General features: G+C 46.8%; 3 protein-coding genes across 5 annotated transcripts in view; 2 read left to right on the top strand and 1 right to left on the bottom strand.

Moving 5' to 3' along the window:
- The first annotated feature begins 1,890 nt into the window (after positions 1-1,890).
- LOC121916881 (merlin-like) lies at positions 1,891-13,243 on the top strand. Of its 2 annotated transcripts, none has more exons than XM_042442420.1 (18): positions 1,891-2,327; positions 3,348-3,465; positions 4,266-4,391; positions 4,658-4,780; positions 6,452-6,535; positions 7,039-7,107; positions 8,550-8,632; positions 8,956-9,031; positions 9,352-9,489; positions 9,615-9,689; positions 10,054-10,167; positions 10,315-10,437; positions 10,752-10,969; positions 11,067-11,175; positions 11,301-11,413; positions 11,556-11,715; positions 11,860-12,045; positions 12,610-13,243. In XM_042442420.1, the coding sequence occupies exons 1-18, from the start codon at positions 2,200-2,202 to the stop codon at positions 12,643-12,645; spliced, it is 2,079 nt and encodes a 692-aa protein (XP_042298354.1). In that variant the 5' UTR covers positions 1,891-2,199; the 3' UTR covers positions 12,646-13,243. The 2 variants fall into 2 exon arrangements, with proteins under 2 accessions (XP_042298354.1, XP_042298356.1); XM_042442422.1 differs by having other exon boundaries at positions 2,189-2,327; positions 3,307-3,465.
- A 204-nt stretch (positions 13,244-13,447) lies between these two features.
- Positions 13,448-17,044, bottom strand: SBDS (SBDS ribosome maturation factor). The gene is made up of 5 exons (XM_042442423.1): positions 16,847-17,044; positions 16,061-16,190; positions 15,602-15,802; positions 15,014-15,178; positions 13,448-14,604 (listed from the first exon to the last, which is right to left on the bottom strand). Exons 1-5 carry the CDS (start codon positions 16,972-16,974, stop codon positions 14,476-14,478), a joined length of 753 nt encoding a protein of 250 aa, XP_042298357.1. The 5' UTR covers positions 16,975-17,044; the 3' UTR covers positions 13,448-14,475.
- Positions 14,581-19,377, top strand: part of TYW1 (tRNA-yW synthesizing protein 1 homolog) — an 11,856-nt gene continuing 7,059 nt past the window's right edge. The window contains exons 1-4 of one of the 2 annotated variants that reach the window (XM_042442418.1): positions 14,581-14,717; positions 18,596-18,735; positions 18,984-19,118; positions 19,222-19,323. In XM_042442418.1, coding sequence (XP_042298352.1) covers positions 14,696-14,717; positions 18,596-18,735; positions 18,984-19,118; positions 19,222-19,323 — 399 coding nt within the window. In that variant the 5' untranslated portion in view covers positions 14,581-14,695. Of the gene's footprint in view, positions 14,718-17,087; positions 17,674-18,595; positions 18,736-18,983; positions 19,119-19,221; positions 19,324-19,377 lie in introns of those variants that run through there. The other variant, XM_042442419.1, reaches the window with a different exon arrangement.

Genomic DNA, 19,377 nt, shown 5'->3' with positions numbered 1-19,377 from the left:
TCCCGATGATCCACTTCGCATGCACTGCGCCGCGCAACGCAGACATGCTGCCCTTCCGCCGCCGGCCGGAGCCCTGCCAATCAAACACAAGCGAATATAAGCGTCTGCGTTACTGCCGTTTCACAAGTCACTCCGACTCCCATGTCAAGTTTGGGCATTCAAATAGGTCTAGTGATTTAATAGTAGTAATAATGAGAGGCAGTGTAGTGTAGTGGTTTGAGTGCTGGACTATGGCTCTGGAGGCCAGGTTTCGATTCCCTGCCCAGACCTTGGTTAGGTCACACTCTCTCAGCCCCTCAAAACCCATCATAGATCCCATAGGATCGCCTGAATTCAGAAACAATTTGGAGGCACAACAACAAATAGTAGCGATTGAGTTCAAGCTAAATGGGAAGGGAGAGTCACAAGAGATGGTTAGGCGGAAACAGGGAGAGTAGGTCACCCCAGAGTACTACCAAGCCCATCTTCCCTTACCATTGGCCAGCTAGGAAGGTCTGATGGGAGTTGTAGTCCAACACTGAATTTAAAAGGCCTTGCAAACCGGGATGGGGAATGGATCTTTCCATAGATAGATAGATAGATAGATAGATATAGATAGATATATTCCAGAAGTTGTTGGGCAGCACTTCCCATCAGACCTAGCCATCAGCAAGGGGATGATGGGAAATGTAGTCCAAGGGAGTGAAAAACAGCTTGGTTTCCATTATTACTTCCCCATTAGATCCCTGAAAACCTTGGCCTCCAGAGCTCTGGGCCCCCCTCCAGCCTTGCAAACCCCTCGTTAAACGTTTCCTTACTGGGTCTCAGTCTTTCCAAGCTGGAAGCCGGGGGAAGGAGGGGCCAAAAGCGGAAGAGGCGGGGCTAGGAGAGGAAAAGAACGCTTAGGTTGCATAATGGCCCTTCTAGGAAGGGAGCTGGCGCCGTTTCGAAGGCTTTGGCCGAATCTTGCCCGCGTGGTGCAACCGGTTAAGGCGCCCCGCTAAAGAGCGGAAGGTCGCCGGTTCGGGGCCGGAGGAAGAAGGGAGAGAAATAAGCAATTTAATTCTTAATTTAATAATAAAAAAGCTATCTAAATAACTATATTTGTCCGTGTGATACAAACAGTGTGCCCTCAAGTCATTCGTGATTTACGGCAACCCTAAAGCATTTAAACACCAAGAACACAAACACTATATATATATATATATATATATACAGTATGGCTAAAGACTTGTTACTGTGTGTCTTCACTTCATTTGTGACTTATGGAAACCCTAAGGCGTTTGAACACAACACAAACACTATACTGTATATATATATATATATATATGGGTAAAGTCATTTATGACTTACGGCAATCCTAAGGCTTTTAAACACAACACAAGACAAACACTATATATATATATATATATATATGGCTAAAGACTTGTTATTGTGTGTTTTCACAACATTTGTGAAATTGTGACTCATGGCAACCCTAAGGCATTTAAACACAAATAACACAACAACAAACACAATCTCTCTCTCTCTCTGTGTATATGGCATATATATATATATATATATATGGCTAAAGACTTCTTTTGTTTTGTGCCTTCAGTCATTTCTGAGTTATGGCAACCCTAAGGCATCCATTTCTCATGGGGTTTTCTGGGCAAGTGTCTTCAGAGGGGGTTTGCCATTGCCATCGCTGCGCACACCACAACGAAAGCAAGGAGTGTGCTGAAACATGTGGAGCTGTTCTTCCTTAGGAACTTTTCTCTAGCCTTTTCCCATGCCTCTGGTCCCCAATTTTGTGTTCAAAAAGCCATGCGCAGGAGGAGCACGCCGGCTTCATGGGCTGAGCCAGACCTGTGTCTTTAGTTGTGCAAAGCAGAGAGAGTGCCACATTGGGGCAGCATTTTGCTAAAGTTGCACTGATGTTATTTTCGTTCCCTCCCATGCTCGGATGGAAGGCAGTGCACTAAAAGCCTTGCGGTGCTGTGTTTAATGTTTCCCCCCTTTTCTTTGCAGTGCCTGCTGTTTCCACATCCACAGGAAGAAGAGGGTGGCATCATGAGAGGAGGAGTGTTCAAAGCATCCATGCGTCAGCTCTCCCACCCTCCTATCACCTGGGAATGTACACACTTCGATTTCTGTGGAAGGCAGCTGGGCTGACATGCTCCAGTTCATGCTCGGAACAAACAAAGGAGCTACAACAGCAGCCACAGGGTCTGATCACTGATGCAATGGGCACATAGGAAATGCCAGCTTTTGCAGTGCCTGTTTTGCTTGTCACCTCCTTCATGTGAGAGACAGGGGACGCGTTGGACTTGCGCTGTGCAACCGCAAGCATCCAGGAAACCTGGCAGGTAAGGAAAGCGAATGGGTCAGGAATGTGCATTGTTCACACACTCGGCTGATTTCATGCACCCGGGATTAAAGCCGGAAAGAAAAGCCATGGCGATGTGAGAAGACAGTTGGCATGCGGCACATCCAGCATGTGGCTTTTTATGCGTTCGCGGTTGGTCTATTGAATTTCTAGCAACGGACTCAGAGGCAAGGGAGGAAAAGGAGGATGCGTTTCCCAAAAGGGCGTGCAATCTAGATGCACCCCACCTGTGCACATCTTTTCCTTTGCGCCCATCCTTTTCCCTTTCTCTCTTTTCCATGCCGTTGACTATTGGCAGCAAAGGCTGCGGCTGAACTGTTGGAGTCGGTCGACAAACGTTCCCCTTATAAATTTCACTTCTCCCTCCAAGGTTTTCTTCGCATGATGTGTGTTTTTGTTGCTTTCATGTTCAACATTCAAATCGCATCCTTTTCATTCTGTCACTTCATCGAGCGGCGCATGGAACAGAGGCGGCTTTTTCTCCTTGACACAAAGTAGGGCAGTGCTCTTACTTGATGCCAGATATCAAACCCAGACTGTCTTTGCTGTTGTTTTGTTCTACTTGAAGCTTAATAAACTGGATTTGCTTAAAGCATCTGGAATAAACTAGGGCAGATGTATGCAAAGGTACAAAGTAAGGCTACAAATCCCGGGAGACGGAAGGATATAATCAAGGAGACGCAAAGTACAAGCAATGAGAGATTTGGTTTTGAAGGGGCAACCCCTTTCGGTTAAAGCATTTGAGAATACTATTATACTAAAGAGGAATGGATATTGTATATCATACTGTTTACATGTCTAGCTGTCTTTTTAGTATACATTATAATCTGATAAAATAGTAATTATTGTAATTTAAGTAATTTAAGTTGCATTTCTTCATTTACTTCTTCTTGCCTCAGGCTCCGGGGCGAGAAATTTGGGTGGAACGTTTAACGTTTTTTCCGTCATGCGCCTCCAAGTTGTTCCCAGCGCATGGCGACCCTCTCTTGTTCTCTCCTAGGCGCAATAGGGAAGCCTTATTAAAAACAATGTCCATTACGGGACTGAAGAAGAAGCAGCCGAAAATGTTTAAAGTGAAGGTCACCACGATGGACGCCGAGATGGAGTTCAACTGTGAGGTAAGGTGCGAGCGTCTCCTTTTAAAAACAACAACACAACAACTATTTTTACCAGGCTTTGGTACAGCTCTCCGTCTCCCCATGTCTCCCCCGCTCCTTGCGCATAGAAAGCTAGCATCTCAGGGGGAGGATTGGGCCGAACCTTTCGCCATGGTGAACAACCATATATACCCGACTATAAATCAGCCTCGTGTATAAGCCAAGGGCAGGTTTTGGGGCCCAAACTGTGGGTTTTGGTGTGACCCACGGATAAGTCGACCCATGTTTTCGGGGTCAGTTTTTGTGACCAACATTTCTAGACCTATACATGAGTATATATACAGTCCCTTCCTAATTCACTAGGAGTAACTGCTTTTCTAATTCGCTGTGACGAAACTATTTTCCCAAGCTGACACTTTTGAGACGAAGGATGAATGTGATAATAATACTAAATAATAATAATAAATGGATAATAATACTAAATAATATATGGCTTATTTATATCCTGCCTGATCACAAGGAATTTTTACAACAGTGAAAAATGCATTAAAATACAGTGAAATTCAAAATTAACGTAATTCACGTAAATGCGTACATTTGGTTTCGGACGACAAACTTTGCCAAAAGCTGTTGAGTTGTTAGGTTCGCCTTTTAAACTGGTCACATTGAATTGTGCGATTGCATTGCTATCTAACCGTTACCTGATATTTGCTTTGATACGGGATATTCGATGCTTTTAATTTGCTGCCCGCTTAGTTTATCTAATGCTGTCTTGTGTTATTACCTATTGTTTTATATGTGAATATTCTGCCTCTCTCTAGATGAAATGGAAGGGCAAGGACCTCTTTGACCTGGTGTGCCGCGCTTTGGGCCTTCGGGAATCGTGGTTCTTCGGCTTGCAATACTGCGCCAAAGGGATGGGGACCTGGCTGAAGATGGAGAAAAAGGTCTGGGAGGGACGTTTCAAACATGACCGCTTTGCATCCAGGGAGTCCTAAAGGAATGCAGTTAGTACCCAAAGAGAGGGCTAAGGTCTAGCGGAGGAAGAAAATCATATAGATACAACCAGTCCTAGGATATAGATACACACACACACACACTGATCTCCTCTCATTTCCTACTTCGTTCTTCCCCATCATTCATTCTGTTATAGATGCCATATTTCAGCCATCCTTTAACCGCTCCTGGTTCCTCTGCTTTCCTTTCGGTGCAGGTTTTGGACCAAGACGTGCCCAAAGAAGACCCCGTCCGCTTCAATTTCCTGGTCAAGTTCTACCCCGAAAAGGTCGAAGAGGAACTGCTCCAGGAGATCACCCAACACCTCTTCTTCCTCCAGGTCAGAAGGTATTTCTTCTCTTTCCGGAATGACCTTTTTCGAGGCGCTGTGTCAGTTTTTAATGCCGTCGTTGGAGACTCCCAAGTCAGCGGAGCGGTGAATCCATGCCTGGTTTTCACCTACTTCCTCCAAGGCGCTGGACCTGTTTTGCAAACCAAATCCTGGAGTAGATTCACTGCCCTACTGACTGACCTCAGCTGCGTCTGCACTGCAGAGTTAATGCGGTTTGACGCTGCTTTAACTGTCATGGTTCAATGCTTTGTAATTTGTTATAGAGCTCTATGGCAGAGAAGGCGGAACAGCTCACAAACAAATAGGAACCTCTCCCTGTTCTTTCCATGCTATTTCTGCAGCTCTGGTACCAGGATTTCAAAAGAGGTGCCCATTAACGCACCGACTTTGTTGACTTGCGGCAGTCCTGGATTAATCTGCTTTATAGACGGGTCTAATTTCATCATGTTTCAAGATCTCCCTTTGACAGTTATTTGTTCTGAGTTGTTTTCTAAAGACGGGGCGCGTTCTGTCTGCTCTTTCCTCTTTGCAACCTGCCTTGGCTTGTTTGGACTTTGAAAAATGCCGTTCCAGAGGAAATATTGTTCTTCTGTCCCCTCCCCACTTCCAAAAGAAATACAGAACAAGGCTGGCAAAGCAACGCATTTCGACTTGCCCTGAAAGATTGAAACATAAATAGGTTGAAAGCCTGCAAGATTGTGCCCCGCGGGGTATTAAGTCGGGTGGGAAAAACATGTACAGACATTGAGATGTTTACAGCATTGGACTTAATGGACTGTGCCAAAGCCTTGGCTTGAAATTCAGTTCCTAACTGCTCTGGGTCAATGATAGGGAACGCTGGGATTTGTTGTTTTGTGAGACGTTTGGTCTTCTCTGTCAGAAACTACAAATCCCGCAATTCCATAGCATTGAGCAGTGGCAGTTAAAGTGGTGTCAAACCGGATTATCCCTGCAGTGCGGACTGAGCCATTGTTGTGAATGGCTGTCAATGGCTGGACTTGATTCCCCTTCTTCTCCTTCTCCTTTTTTAGATCGTAAGCCAGAACCATCTTATTAAAAAGATTGTATGTATATACATACATAAACACACACACACAAACATATATATATATAAAGCTTAATTATGGCCTGATACAGACAGGCCAAAATAAAGCTGCTTCAAGTCACTTTGGAGGTATGCTGTTTAAATGATACATGTGTCCTAAGAGTCCAGAAGCCACACCAAAGCCATGCTCCGGTCCTAAGGACTGGAGTGCAGCTTTGGTGCAGCTTCCGGACTCTTGGGGTGCATGCATCATTGAAACACCATACCTCCAAAGTGACCTGAAGCAGCTTTATTTTGCCCTGTCTGTATAGGGCCAATAATAATAATAATAACCATATATAATACCATAATAAAATAATAATAACAATAATATAATAATAATTTATGGCAGCCCTATGACTTTGACTTTGCTGGATGGTTGTCCGGAGTGTAGGCATCCTCCTGATCTACGTTTTGATCTCAAAGTTCCCTTTCCGCCACGGTTTCTGTTTTCGTGTTTGTTCCTTGTTAACTTTCCTAACGGTTGGTTTCACGGTCGCCAAGTCTGGGCGTGTTTTGCATTCAGTTCAGGCTTTTCCTTTCATTCGTTTCCTTTTTTCTCTTCTGTGCCTTAGGTTAAGAAACAGATACTCAACGAAGAAATCTACTGTTCGCCGGAGGTGACGGTTCTGTTGGCGTCCTACGCCATTCAAGCCAAGGTGAGGTTTCCGGAGAGCTAGGTTTTCAAACCCACTGGTTATCCTTCTTTTAACAACTATTCAGAATCCCTGTGCCAGTTTGGTCAGGAAGTGATACTAGAGCCATAGGCCTGTTCCAGACTGCCAAAATAAAGCTGCTTGGGGTCTCTTTGGAGGCATGCTGTTTAAATGATGCATGCGTCCTAAGAATCCGGAAGCTGCACCAAAGCTGCACTCTAGTGCTTAGGAATGGAGTGTGGCTTTGGCGCAACCTCCGGACTCTTAGGACCCATGCATCATTTAAAGAGCATGCCTCCAAAGAGACCTGAAGCAGCTTTATTTTGGCAGTCTGGAACAGGTCATAGTTAGCCAAAATGTGTCGGCATGGAGGTGAAAACGGGCCCATTTATCCCTGGTTCTGTTCCTTGGATTTGCTGCTCTGAAACTGATGTTATCCATTCAAAGTATGTGATTTGAAAAATCCCAAAACCACTCCTGGTCTCTCTTTTCTTTTCTAACGGCAGTACGGCGACTACGACCCAGACCTCCACAAGCCAGGATTCCTCGTTCCGGAAGAACTCCTTCCAAAGAGAGTAAGATGGGACAGGTTTGCTTTTTCCAACAACGTATGTTTTTGAGGTGGCTCCTTTTCTTCATCCTGGAGGGAAGTGACCAGTGAGGTGTCCAGTGGGGCTCTGTCCTGGGCCCAGGGCCATTCAACATCTTTATCAATGACCTGGATGACAGAATTGGGGGGAGACTTATCAAATTTGCAGATGATACCAAATTAGGGGGAATAGCTAATACTCCAGAGGACAGGATCAAGATTCAAAATGACCTGAATAGACTAGAAAGCTGGGCCAAAGCTAACAAAATGAACTTCAACACGGAGAAATGTAAGGTACCGCCCTTAGATAGGGGGGAAAAGAATAGTATAGATATAGGATTATGAAGGACACCTGGTTTAAGGAGACAACATGTGAAAGGGATCTAGGAGTCCAAGTAGACCACAAGTTGAACATGAGTCAAGAGTGCAGTGCAGCAGCTAAAAAGGCCAATGTGATTCTAGGCTGCATCAATAGAAGTGTCTAGATCAAGGTGCCACTCTATTCTGCTTTGGTCAGGCCCCACCTGGAATATTGCCTCCAGTTCTGGGCCCCACCATTCAAAAAGGACATTGAGAAACTGGAGCCATGTGTCCAAAGGAGGGGGACTAAAATGGTGAAGGGTCTGGAAACCATGAAGCCCTATGAGGAGAGACTTAGGGAGCTGGGGATGTTTAGCCTGGAGAAAAGAAGGTTAGGAGGTGATATGAGAGCCCTTTCAATGGGGGTGGTTTGATTGAGAGTTCCTGCATGGCAGAATAAAGGGGTTGGACTGGGTCAGGTCCCTTCTTGGGGACTCTTCTAACTCTATGATTCTATCCATTAGTTAATCTGGGTGGCATTCATTATTAAGTTTGGAAGTTCTTTCCAAGGCTTCCTCTTCCTTGAGGGGGAGAGTCCAAGGAAGCATGGGACCCTCTCTGCTAGCATTCCCCCGCTGTTTCCTCCCAATAAAATGGCTGTGAGGTACCATCTTATCCATAGAAGATCTACATAGATAAGGAGAGCATTGGAATAGTTAAAGAGTCCCCATGCCTTGGATCAAACATCGATCAGAATGGAGATCGTGGCCAAGAAATCAGAAGAGGACTAGGATTGGGAAGGCCATGAAGTAACTAGTCAGGGTCCTAAAGAGTAAAAACACTGGGCACTATAGTGAGGATCATCCGAACCATTGCTATGTATGGATGTGAGAGATATTTAGGGTTGCCATGCGCTGAGGTTGACTTGAGGGCCACAAAACATGCGTAGTGTGAGATTCAGTTGAGAACTTAAGGACTTGAAATCAAAGCGCTGGATTTGCACACGATCCCTAAAACAGATCTGAAGGTACTCTTCAGTGTAATCATGCAAACGTTTTGGGGTGCGGGATGTGGATAAAGAAACGTTCCCCCTTTTCCTCTGACTACGTTCTCCCTCTTTTCTTCTAGGTCCTGCGTCAATATCAGATGACCCCCGATATGTGGGAAGAAAGGATTACGGCTTGGTATGCGTGCCATCGAGGAATAGCCAGGTACATCGTCATTCTTATTTTGACCAAGTAAAGTTTACAGAAGGATCTGTAGTTTGGAAAACAGTAACCTCTCTGAGAAGAAGGTCCCTATTTGGTTGTCGTGCCAAGACTTGGGAGCATTTTTACCATTAAAGCTCCTTTATTTGCTCTTGGATAGCTCTGCCTTGTTCATATGCGCTATTGCTTTTGTTGCGTTGTCGGCATTTAGCTCATTTTTAAAGCTATTTTCTTAGTAGAAAAGAACGTAAATTCAGAAAGAAGCCTAAAAGTGCCGCTTCAGTTTGCCTAACCGAATAAAAGACGTTTCCTTTCCTTTCTTCCAGGTACGAAGCAGAGATGAACTACCTGAAAATCGCACAAGACTTGGAAATGTACGGCGTGAATTATTTCCCTATCGCTGTAAGTATTACTTGTCCTCACACTGTTTTGGGAAGCGACCCTACTTCCGTTACTCGCTGCAAATACCAAAGGAGTAACTTGAACTTGTACTTGTGGTTAAAAAAGTGGTTACTGAATCAGATCAAATTAGCACTTAAACTATTGGTAAGGTGTTATTTCCAATACACACAGGCGCATGTATCGTTGTTGCTGTTGTTTCTGACCTATGGCAACCCTAAGGGGAACCTATGGAGGGCAAGATCTTTTCCGAGGAGGTTTGCCCTGAGGCTGATTCATGTCATTTCAAATCCTTTCCACCTTGGCTTTCCTCTTCTCCGCAGCAAAAGAAGAACCACACCGAATTCCTGCTCGGTGTCGACGCAAAAGGGGTCCACGTCTACAGCATCAACAACCGCTTCTCGCCAAACAAGTCTTTCGAATGGAGCAGCATCCGGAACATCTCTTACACCGAGAAAGAGGTAGGACGGTGCAGTGGGTCTACTCCGGAGGAAACGGAGGAGGCCGATCTTTCGGACCGTTCATGATAGCAGAATAAGAGACGGGTTGTGCACCTCTCCCTTTCCTTCTCTCTGTCCTCCTCCAGCTCACCATTAAACCCATTGACAAGAAGGAGGACGTCTTCAAGTTCTTCTCCTCCCAGCCGAAAGTCAACAAACTGGTGAGGAAGATTTCTTTCTCTTCCCTGCCTGAAATCCAGTTCTTATTTTAATGCAGTGGTGGGAACCTGATGGCTTGTTGTTTGACTGCAATTGCCAGTGGCCTAAAGATGGTGGATGCTGGGAGCTGCAGTTCAACAGCCACAGGAAGGCAATGCAATTCTCACATCAGATTCATACTTTGGTCCTTAAGCAGCAAGTTGGGGGAAGCTTATAGCTTCCCAGTTCTTCCATTTCACAACAACTGGGGTTTGAATTTGGTGTCTCCAACCCCTTGAGAAACTTGGAACAACAACAACAACAACCAAAGTTGGAGGGTCATATTCTGGATTCGTGATCCCCAACCGATCTGCCTCTTTCCTGCAGATCATGCAGCTGTTCATTGGAAACCACGATTTGTTCATGAGGAGGCGGCGAGTGGATCCCATCGAGATCCAGCAAATGAAAGCTCAAGCGCGGGAGGAAAAAGCTCGGAAGAAGGTGGGCAAGGAATGCTGGCGCAGATGGTCACCATCGTCTGGCCGGCAACAAATGGCCCGTCCTTGTGCCATTTTTTGGCCAGTACAAAGTTTGGCACCAACTAGTTTTTAAGGTCTGTATGTGTGAAGTGCTGTCTTTCCTTCTCAGATGGAGCACCAGCGCCTGGCCAGGGAGAAGCAGCTGCGGGAAGAGGCAGAACGCGCCAAGGACGAACTGGAACGGCGCCTCTTCGAAGTGGAAGACGAAGCCCGCCAGGCCCACGAAGCGCGGGTGAGCCTCTCCGGGGAAGAAGTTGCTACCTGATCCTTTCTACACACTTACTTTTTGCAATGCTAAAGTTGCCAGCAAGCAAGATGTTACTTTACTTGAGTGACGGCGGCTGGTAGCTTCAACGTTGCTTGAGGAAATGGGTCCGTTCTGGGAAAGTTTGGACTAAAACCCAGATTGGATGCCATTCCCTGATCAATGTTTAGGAAGTGACTTCCCCCCAGTCTAGAAATGGGGGCTTACCTGTGTCTTGTGATGGCCATGAACCCAAACCAACCAATCAATAATCAATTGATCGATCAATCTCCCTTGTCCAGCGCCGTTCGGAGGCCACGGCGGAGCTTCTGGCGGAGAAGGCCCAGATTGCGGAGGAGGAGGCCAAACTCCTGGCCCAGAACGCGGCCGAGGCAGAGGAGCAGCGGCAAAGGCTGGAGTTGGCTGCCTTGAAGACGAAGGAGGAGAAGCGCCTGATGGAGCACAAGATGCGGGAGGCCGAGCTGATCGCCATGACACTGGTGAAGGAGTCAGACCGGAGGTCAGAGATGCACCCAGGGGTCCTTTTTGGGGTGGCGACCCCCAGAATCCTCCCACCGGAGTCTTTGGAGTCATGGGGCTTTGACTTGCTTCTCCAGGGCCAAGGAAGCCGAACATTTGAAGCAGGACTTGCATGTGGCCCGGGAGGCTGAGGAAAAGGCCAAGCAGAAGCTCCAGGAGGTGAGCAGGAGTCGGCCTGCTACACCGGTAAGGATATATTACACACACACACACACTCTTGAGTTGTGAAATTTGCTGGGGGTGATCTTGGGCTCCGCTATGGATGCTGGCCATGAAAGCCTTTGACTTCCCAAGTTTGCCTCTTCTTGCAGCATCCTCCCAAACTTCTCCCGGCCTTAACTGTGGATGCCGAGAAGGGATCCACAAAGCTGGATTTACGGGACATCGACTTGAAGAGGCTTTCCTTGGAGATCGAGAGAGAAAGGTAAGGCGGTTGTCCTCTTCTTATGACCAAACAGGTGGAGGTTAGGGCTCCCGTTCCTCAGAAAGCAAGCCTGCCAAGCACAGAGCAAGTGGCCTCTTCTGTGGATAGGAGGCTTTTCATCCTCTCCATGGGAACCCTGCAGGTTAGACTACCTGGACAAGAGCCGGAAGTTCGAAGATCGGCTGAAGGAACTCAAATCCGAAATCCAAACGCTGAAACTGGAAGAGAAACAGGCCAGCTTCCTCTCGCATTGGAACGAAGTCCTGGGCGCTTTGGACCGCTCTTCGGCCAAGCTGTGCAAGGTTCAAACACCGTTTCTTGCGTTTCGCGTCTTACGTTTAGTTTTAAAACGCACCTGGGGTGTTGGCTGGTGACTCCTGGGATCCTTTGCCGCCAGCCCTGTGTCTGTGACCCAGTCCAGGTGAATGGGGCTTCTTTTGTTCCAGGTTCCTTTGTGGATGAAAGCTCTGGAGGTGGACTTTTTGGAGAGCCTGCAAAGACCTTTCTTAGAGACTCCGCTCTGCGTGACCGATGATGGCTCCATGCCCAATGCGCCGGTGGCCGACGCCCCTCTCCAGACGGACTCCTTGGTTGCCAGCCATGTGGGCACAGGTGCCAGGAGGCACATTAAGGTAACCAGGTAGAAAGACGGTTGTGTCGGACTGACTCACGTCAGAATTGTCTGGATCTTTGGTCCATTTGATGAGCCCACAAAGTCATGGCTTTCTTGTTCATTGTTGGTCCCTCTCTGGGGCGTTCAAGAATTGTTGCTGTGCGCCTTCAGGTTGTTTCTGACTTAGGGTGGCAAGATTTGTTGCCCATCCTCTGAGGCTGAGAGGGTGATTTGCCAAAGGTCACCCAGGAGGTTTTTGTGGCGGAGCCGGACTTCAAACCCTGTCTCCGCAGTTGTAGGCCAATGCTCAAACCACTATACATGCTTGCTCTCTTAGACTGAGAGAGCCAGGTATAATGGCACTGAACAGGGAGGCTCTACCTAGCCCAGAATTGCACTGGCTCACGTTTGACTGGATCCTTTTCATCCCGTCCTAAAAAGTGCATTCCACTTTTCCTTTCTAGATGCAGCAGCTTCCATTTATCCCTGCTGAAGTTCATTTTATTAGTCCCGCTGTTTTATAGGGTTTCAGCTTGCTGAGCTAAAATAATTCTCTCTTTCCTTTTGTGCCTTTTCTCCTTAGGTCCAGCAGCACAAGACAGATGTCATCTATATCTGAATCTCAAATGCTTGTTTGATAAACTCTCAAGGCTATTCTAGCGATCCGGGAAAGACTGATGGCATGAAGGCATGAGAGACATGGAATATTTCTATCTGGTTCCCACTTGGTGCTTCTTCCGTTATGAAACTGGCTGATCCAAAGAGCGGAAGCTGAATGCACCTTCTTGGTGGTATCCTCAAATGTCGTCTGTGTTAACTGAAGATCCATCCTTGCAATGTTCAAAGACTCTTTAAGGGATGGAAACAGTGAAAGCATAAGCGTAAGCCGGTGATCCTATTAAGTTACTTGAGAGCAAGACCACAGGACAGAGTGGCATTTACTTTGGAGTAGACAGGAAAAAAATCACCAGGCTGGGTGCCCTTTGGAAACCAGCAAAAGACATTCATTGTGGCTCATTGAGTTCTACTGAAAGCAACCAAGGTGTACTTACAATGACTTAACCAAATCAAGGTTCTGTATATGTAGGGATTTGTGTAAAGGTGGGTGTTTATGGCCATACATGCGGAGATTGATGTTTAAAGAGTTCTCTAGGTTTCCATGAGTATGTTTTTCTAGAAAAAGTAAAATAAAAGACGGACAAAACATGGTGTCGAAATCGGCTAGTTAGCCACAGAAGTGGAAAACGATGCTTGTCAATGAAACCCCATGATAGGTTTGCCTTGGGGCTGCCATAAGTGGAACACTCCTTGAAGGCACACGGCAACGAAGGTATCTCAAAGGAGCTTCCATTTATGATCCAAGGAGAAAGACCACAGCTGTAGTTATGTATGCTAACGCAAAAACGAGAGAAACGTCTTGGTGTGTATCAACTCCCTCTTAAATTTATGACATCTCATCAGTACAATAGTAGCAGGGGTACATATATATACATATAGATAGATATTAGATATAACTTTGCTGTCTTAGTGTGTAATACTCAAGAAGGTTCAAGGCTGCGCATCTCTTCACTGGGCTCCTAGGAGTGGGACGGAACAACAAAACGCAAGCAAGATGCACATCTTAAAAGCAGCATGAAACCCCAAAAGCCCTCCTGGCATTTACTGTTCAGCAACCAACAAGTCCTCATTCCTTTGGTTATTCTCAAACCACACATCGATACAAACAGAAAGGGAACCCTCCAAACAAAGGCAGGTTTCTTACGGGGAAGTGCAGGTGGCTCTTCAGCGGAAACGGAAAGGCTGTTTATGTTACTAATAATGGGTTCTAGATCAGGTTGTTGTAAATGGTCTCTCACCCCGACTCAGATTACTTAACTAATGGTTTCTGTGTCTTTTGGCTCATTCAGAGTGAGACTGTAGGGTTGAGGAGCCTGGAGGGTGTGGGTCAGGTTTCTAGGATGGATGGTTAAACCCCTCTGTGGTTCTGACATGTTTCTGGAGCGCCACATGCAGACATCCAGCCCTCAACTGTATGCCAAGTCCCATAAGGCCTCCTATGAGGCAGGCTATGGTCAGCTTGTCCCTAATATCCCTGGCTGGGTAATTTGCTGTGGATCTTTATGGTCTGTTCCCTTCTCCGATACACAGAGCTGAGCCCTGACCCACCAGCCTGGCCCCTTCAATGGCCTTTTGGTACTTTACTGGCATTTCAAACCCCTCCATGCAAAGAACCCACAACCATTCCCATGGGATTCATGTGGCAGAGGGGTGTTCTAAGGTACCCTTGCATGTTGTCACCTGCCATAGTTAGGAAAGAAGGGAGAGGACATAACACCCAAACAAAACTCCAAACCAAACCAGGCACTAGCAATGGGCCCCTCACAAGGCAGGCCTTTTTGGAAGTCCTTTAATGCCAAGTCCTTGTTTTGGGAAGCGGAGAGGGACAACATTACTCCAGCCGCTCATCCCCTTCTTCTACATCTTTCAGGCTGAGCACCTCAAGGGTCCCTTTGCCTTTCGTCTCACACCGGATCAGTTCGTCGATCTCCCGGAAGCAGCCTGGATCCACGAGGCACACCTGCGCAACAAGAGACAAGTTAGGACTGATAAAGCTGTGTGTGTTTTTAAGGCAGAGCCATCTAGCCTAGCCTCCTGATCCCTTCTGATGGATGTTAAGCAAGGCCAGATCTGGTGAGTACTTGAATGGGAAACCATCAATTAGAGGTGAGATTGCAGAGGAAGGAACTGGCAAAACCACCTCTGAGTAGGCCATACCTAAGAAATCTATGAAACGCATGGGGTGCCCATAAACTGGCACACATGAAGTCTATACAGCTAAGACCCTCTGAAATATTAGAAGCACAGAAAAACAATCTGTGGGCAGAAGGCGGGCAAAGAAGCCCAACGTCAATAAGGAAGGGAGGCCCAGAGGCCGGAAGCAGCCATGGCTACCTTCTCTTGTGGCTTCAGGAAAGAGGTCCACTTACGATTTCCAGCTGCTCGTCGAAGTCCTCGCTCTCGATCACTTTGATCAGGGGCTTCAGCTTCTCCTTCAGCTTCTTTCCCTCCTTCCGGGGGAGGACGAAGCGCAGGCGCATGTGCGCCCGCTCGATCTGCATGCTCTCCTTCAGCTGCTTAATGACCTCCAATGCCTGGCGAGAAAAGAGGGCGGTCAAGAACTCTAGCTCCCTTCCTGGTCTTGCTCTTCACTTTAAGATCAGTCAATTCTCACCACCTTTCTATACCCTGAAATAGCAAGTAGAGCTTGTCTCCTCTGAAACAGGGACAGGCTGGGGCTGAGTGACCCATGGGTCCTTGCCACTGCTGCCAAAGGTAAGGAGTCACTGTTATTCCGATCCAACAACATCTAGAAAGACACCAGTACCCTTGGTTTGAAAGAGACTGACAGGACCGGTTCTTGCCTCCTCTTCTAAAGAGTCCATTAGCGGAGGCTTTAGGACTTACTGTTGAATGCGGACACTGCGCACGGTGCTGGCACATTTTGCATGCTGTCTTTTCACCGACACATGTACCACACAGGATTTCAGCCTCAGGCATAAAGGGATCCTCCTTACCTGCTGTTTGGTGCTCTTCCCGGGTTTGACGGAGTAGTGGATGTCCTTCATGGCTTTCTCGATCAGGCCGACAGTGTAGGGCCGCTTGGTTTCCGGGTTGACGCACTTGTCGGCCACAATGGTGGCGATGTCGCGGAACATCTGCTCCAACTGCGTGTGGCGCTCTTTGTCCGACACCTGCAGCTCCCCTTTGGCTAGGATCTGAAAGCGAGGCAGAAGTGGCGTAAGTCTGGAGGACCTCGATTCTGAAAGCCACAGATCTTTTAGACTATAGTGTCAAGGCTACCAGAAGTTACTTATTAAGGCACACCTGGCCCTTTGGAACCGTTTCAATAAAAAGAGCATTTAAACAGAGTAAAAGCGCATGAAACAACCTGACAAGCAAGAGCGGCTTAGAGCCACGTGTGCATTGGATTTTAATGTGAGGAGAAAAGACTATCACCCCTCAGTACAGCCGACCTGCTTGCATATTTCGGTCTGGTCCTCCGTCCCAAAGGCCTTGACCAGGTCTTCCTTCTTGGCCACTTGCCCCTTGGAGACGTTCACAAACACCGTGTGCGTCTGCAGCACTTCGTCCAGGTCCTTCTCTCTGGAAAACAAAGCCTCCTCGACATTAAAAGGCTCCCTGGAAGAAGAGGCTCCCAAGAAGAAGAATCATCATCATCATTAATAACAACAACAATAATAATAACACTGCAGGAAATAGTGGAGTGGAGTCCGGGGCTATTCTGCGTATGCTCAGAGGCACTCTGCTTCCTTGTCTGTCTGCCTGCCTGCTTTGCTCCCTCTCACAATGCGCCTTCTCTGCACTCTGACTATGCTCAGAGGCACTCTGCCTGCCTTCTTTCCTGGTATAACATAGCCACTGTGTACTTTGCCTATGCTCAGGGGCACCCTGCCATCTTCCTCCCCTTCTGTAATGGATCCCCTCTGCACTCTTTGCATGCTCAGAGGCACTCTGCTTCTTTCCTTCCCTTTTATAATGGATCCCTGCCTTCTACTTTCCCTTTTCTAATGGGCACTCTGTCTATGCTCAGAGGCACCCTGCCTCCTTCTTTCCCTTTTCTAATGGGCACTCTTTCTATGCTCAGAGGCACCCTGCCTCTTACAATGCCCTGCACTCTGCACTGGCTCAGAGGCTCTCTGCCTTCTTCCTTCCCTTTTATAATGGATCCCTTCCTCTACTTTCCCTTTTAAAACGGACACTCTTCGCATGCTCAGAGGCACTCTACCCTCTGGACTCACGCTCCGCTCCGCCATCCCAGGACCTTGTTCCGGTAGCAGGCGATCTCGAAGCGCTTCCCGACCTTCTTGGTCCGCACCACGGCCACGTTCGTCAGACGGATCTGGTTGGTCGGCGTGAAAATCGACATGACGACGGCGGCGGAGGAGGAGAAGGGCGCCTTCTTGTTGACAGCTAGGCCACAAACGCACTGCGCCTGCGCGGAGGCCACTTAGCCAGTCAGTCAATCAATCAACCAACCCAACCGCCCGCCCACCAGCGCAAACCCGGACCAATCAGAAGGCGCTTTTCACTTCCGCCTTGTGACGCTCGGAGCTCTCGTTTGGAAGTCTCGCGAGACAGGAGAAACGGTCCCACACCTCATATCGCTCCGGGTGGAACGCAAAGAACTGAGACATTTAGTTCCGGGAAACAAACGTTCCCCCCTTTTTCCCGTTATAGATTTCTCAAATGAACGGAACAATAGGGAGAATGGAGCAATAGTTAGAGGGCTCCCCTTTCGACACTGTATCTCACAAACAATCGCCATTTTGTGTTAATGCAGAGGAGGAAAAGCCCTTCAGTCAGTCCTGACAGCTCTCCTTTTGCAGCCCAGAGAGGGTTAAATGCAAAGAGAGGGAGGAGGAGGAGGAGGAGGGCAAAGAAGGGCTAAGCTAGCCTAGTTCCCAGCATGCCTTCACAAAGTGGGTGACACACACAACACACACGCACACACACACAAAGATGGCTGCTCCCAGGAGCTGCTGCTGCTGGGAGTAATTCCTTTCTTTCCCTGGTTCTAGAAAGCCCTCCTGCTGCTGCTCCTGGGGGTTTGCAGAAGGAAACATGGGTAAGAAGAAGTGTTGATGGTCCCTTCTGCTTCTTGGAAAGAGAACAAGACGCCTGGGGTTTTAGGATTATTGGTTTTTGATCATACACACACATATATACATATGCATATATATATATATATGCACACACACACATAAACATGTTCAAATATGTGTGTGTGTGTATATATATATATATATGCATTTATATATATACACACACAAACACATGTTCAAGTATATCTATATTCATCTATGTACATATAAATACATATTATACATATATATTTATTGTTGTGTGTGTGTGTGTCTTCATGTTGTTTCTGGCTTAGAGCAAACCTAAGACAACCATTTTCTTGGCAGGTTTCTTCAGAAAGGGTTATTAATATATATATATATATATATGTGTGTGTGTGTGTATATATATATATAGATTATATGCACACATATATAAACACATATGCATGTATCCATATACATATATATTTGTTGTGTGCTTTGAGTCATTTCTAACTTAGAGCAACCCTATCAGGGGGTTTTCTTGGCAAGTTTCTTCAGAGAGGGTTATTGATTATATATATACACACACACACACACACACACACACAAACATATGCATGTATACACATACAAATATGTTTGTTGTTGTTTGTCTTCGAGTCGTTCACAGTGGCTTTTACATATATAACAATAATAATAGTTCTCTGAAGATGCCAAAGCCACAGACGCTGGTGCAGCATTGAGAATAATGCTAGAACATGGCCATATAGTCTGAAGAACCCACAAAAATAACTATGGATGCTGGCCATGAAAGCCTTCGACTTCACATGTTCTTTATTTATGTTTCAACTGCCACGTGCCCCTAGGTAACATGGGGATACTGGGAATTGTAGTCCCAGTACAAGATGGACACACAAAGGCTGTTGTTCTTCTTTCGTTCAGAGCTGCCCATGGAGGCCTGGGATGGCCTTTGTGCTCCCCTGACCTTCTTGTGGCTCAACCGCTTCTACCTCTATTCATGCGCCGCCTTTGGCCTCAGCCTTTGGATCTGCGTCCAGCTCCTCAGCAAATCCAAAAAGCAGGTAACTTCTTGCCCCGTCTTCCCTGGTTGGGTTTGGATCGTCTTGGCTGGAAAAGTTGTTCTGTGGGTTGTAGGGTTGTCTTGTGTTGTGTATAGCATGATTTCAACTTAACGTTGACCCTCGTATGTGTTTAGCTACATAAGTGTAGTGCTTGTTTTAAATGGTAACCTACTTTGAGACTCAGTTTTGGGGTAAAGGCAAGGTATAAGTAAAATTATTATTAATGTTATTATTTTTAATAACGATAGGATGAAAGTCAGCTTGAAAAGCCAAGGCTTTTGCCAAACCCCGCTGTTGAAGAAGACCGGAAGGAGATTGATGCCGACAAAGTCTATGTCACCGGTGTGAAGGTTTTTTACGGTTCCCAGACCGGAACAGCAAAGGTAATAGAGAGAGAGAGAGAGAGCTCTGGTGCCACCACAAACTACAAATCCCAGAATGTGCAACGAGTGCAGCCTTTCGCTAATCCTTCCTCCTCCTTTCCAGAGGTTTGCGTCTAGACTTCTCGATGCTGTAGCCTCCTTGAATTTGCCGGCAGAAGTTATTGACATGAAAGACTACGATCCAGACGACTCTCTGGTTGATGAGGTTGGTTGTTTGAAACCATTTAATTCAACCCCATTTCCATGCAGGAATACACAG

Source organism: Sceloporus undulatus, chromosome 11 (assembly GCF_019175285.1).
Source record: "Sceloporus undulatus isolate JIND9_A2432 ecotype Alabama chromosome 11, SceUnd_v1.1, whole genome shotgun sequence".
Lineage (NCBI taxonomy): Eukaryota > Metazoa > Chordata > Lepidosauria > Squamata > Phrynosomatidae > Sceloporus > Sceloporus undulatus.
Note: the sequence above shows the minus strand (reverse complement) of the source record. Positions and strands in the feature narration are given on the sequence as shown.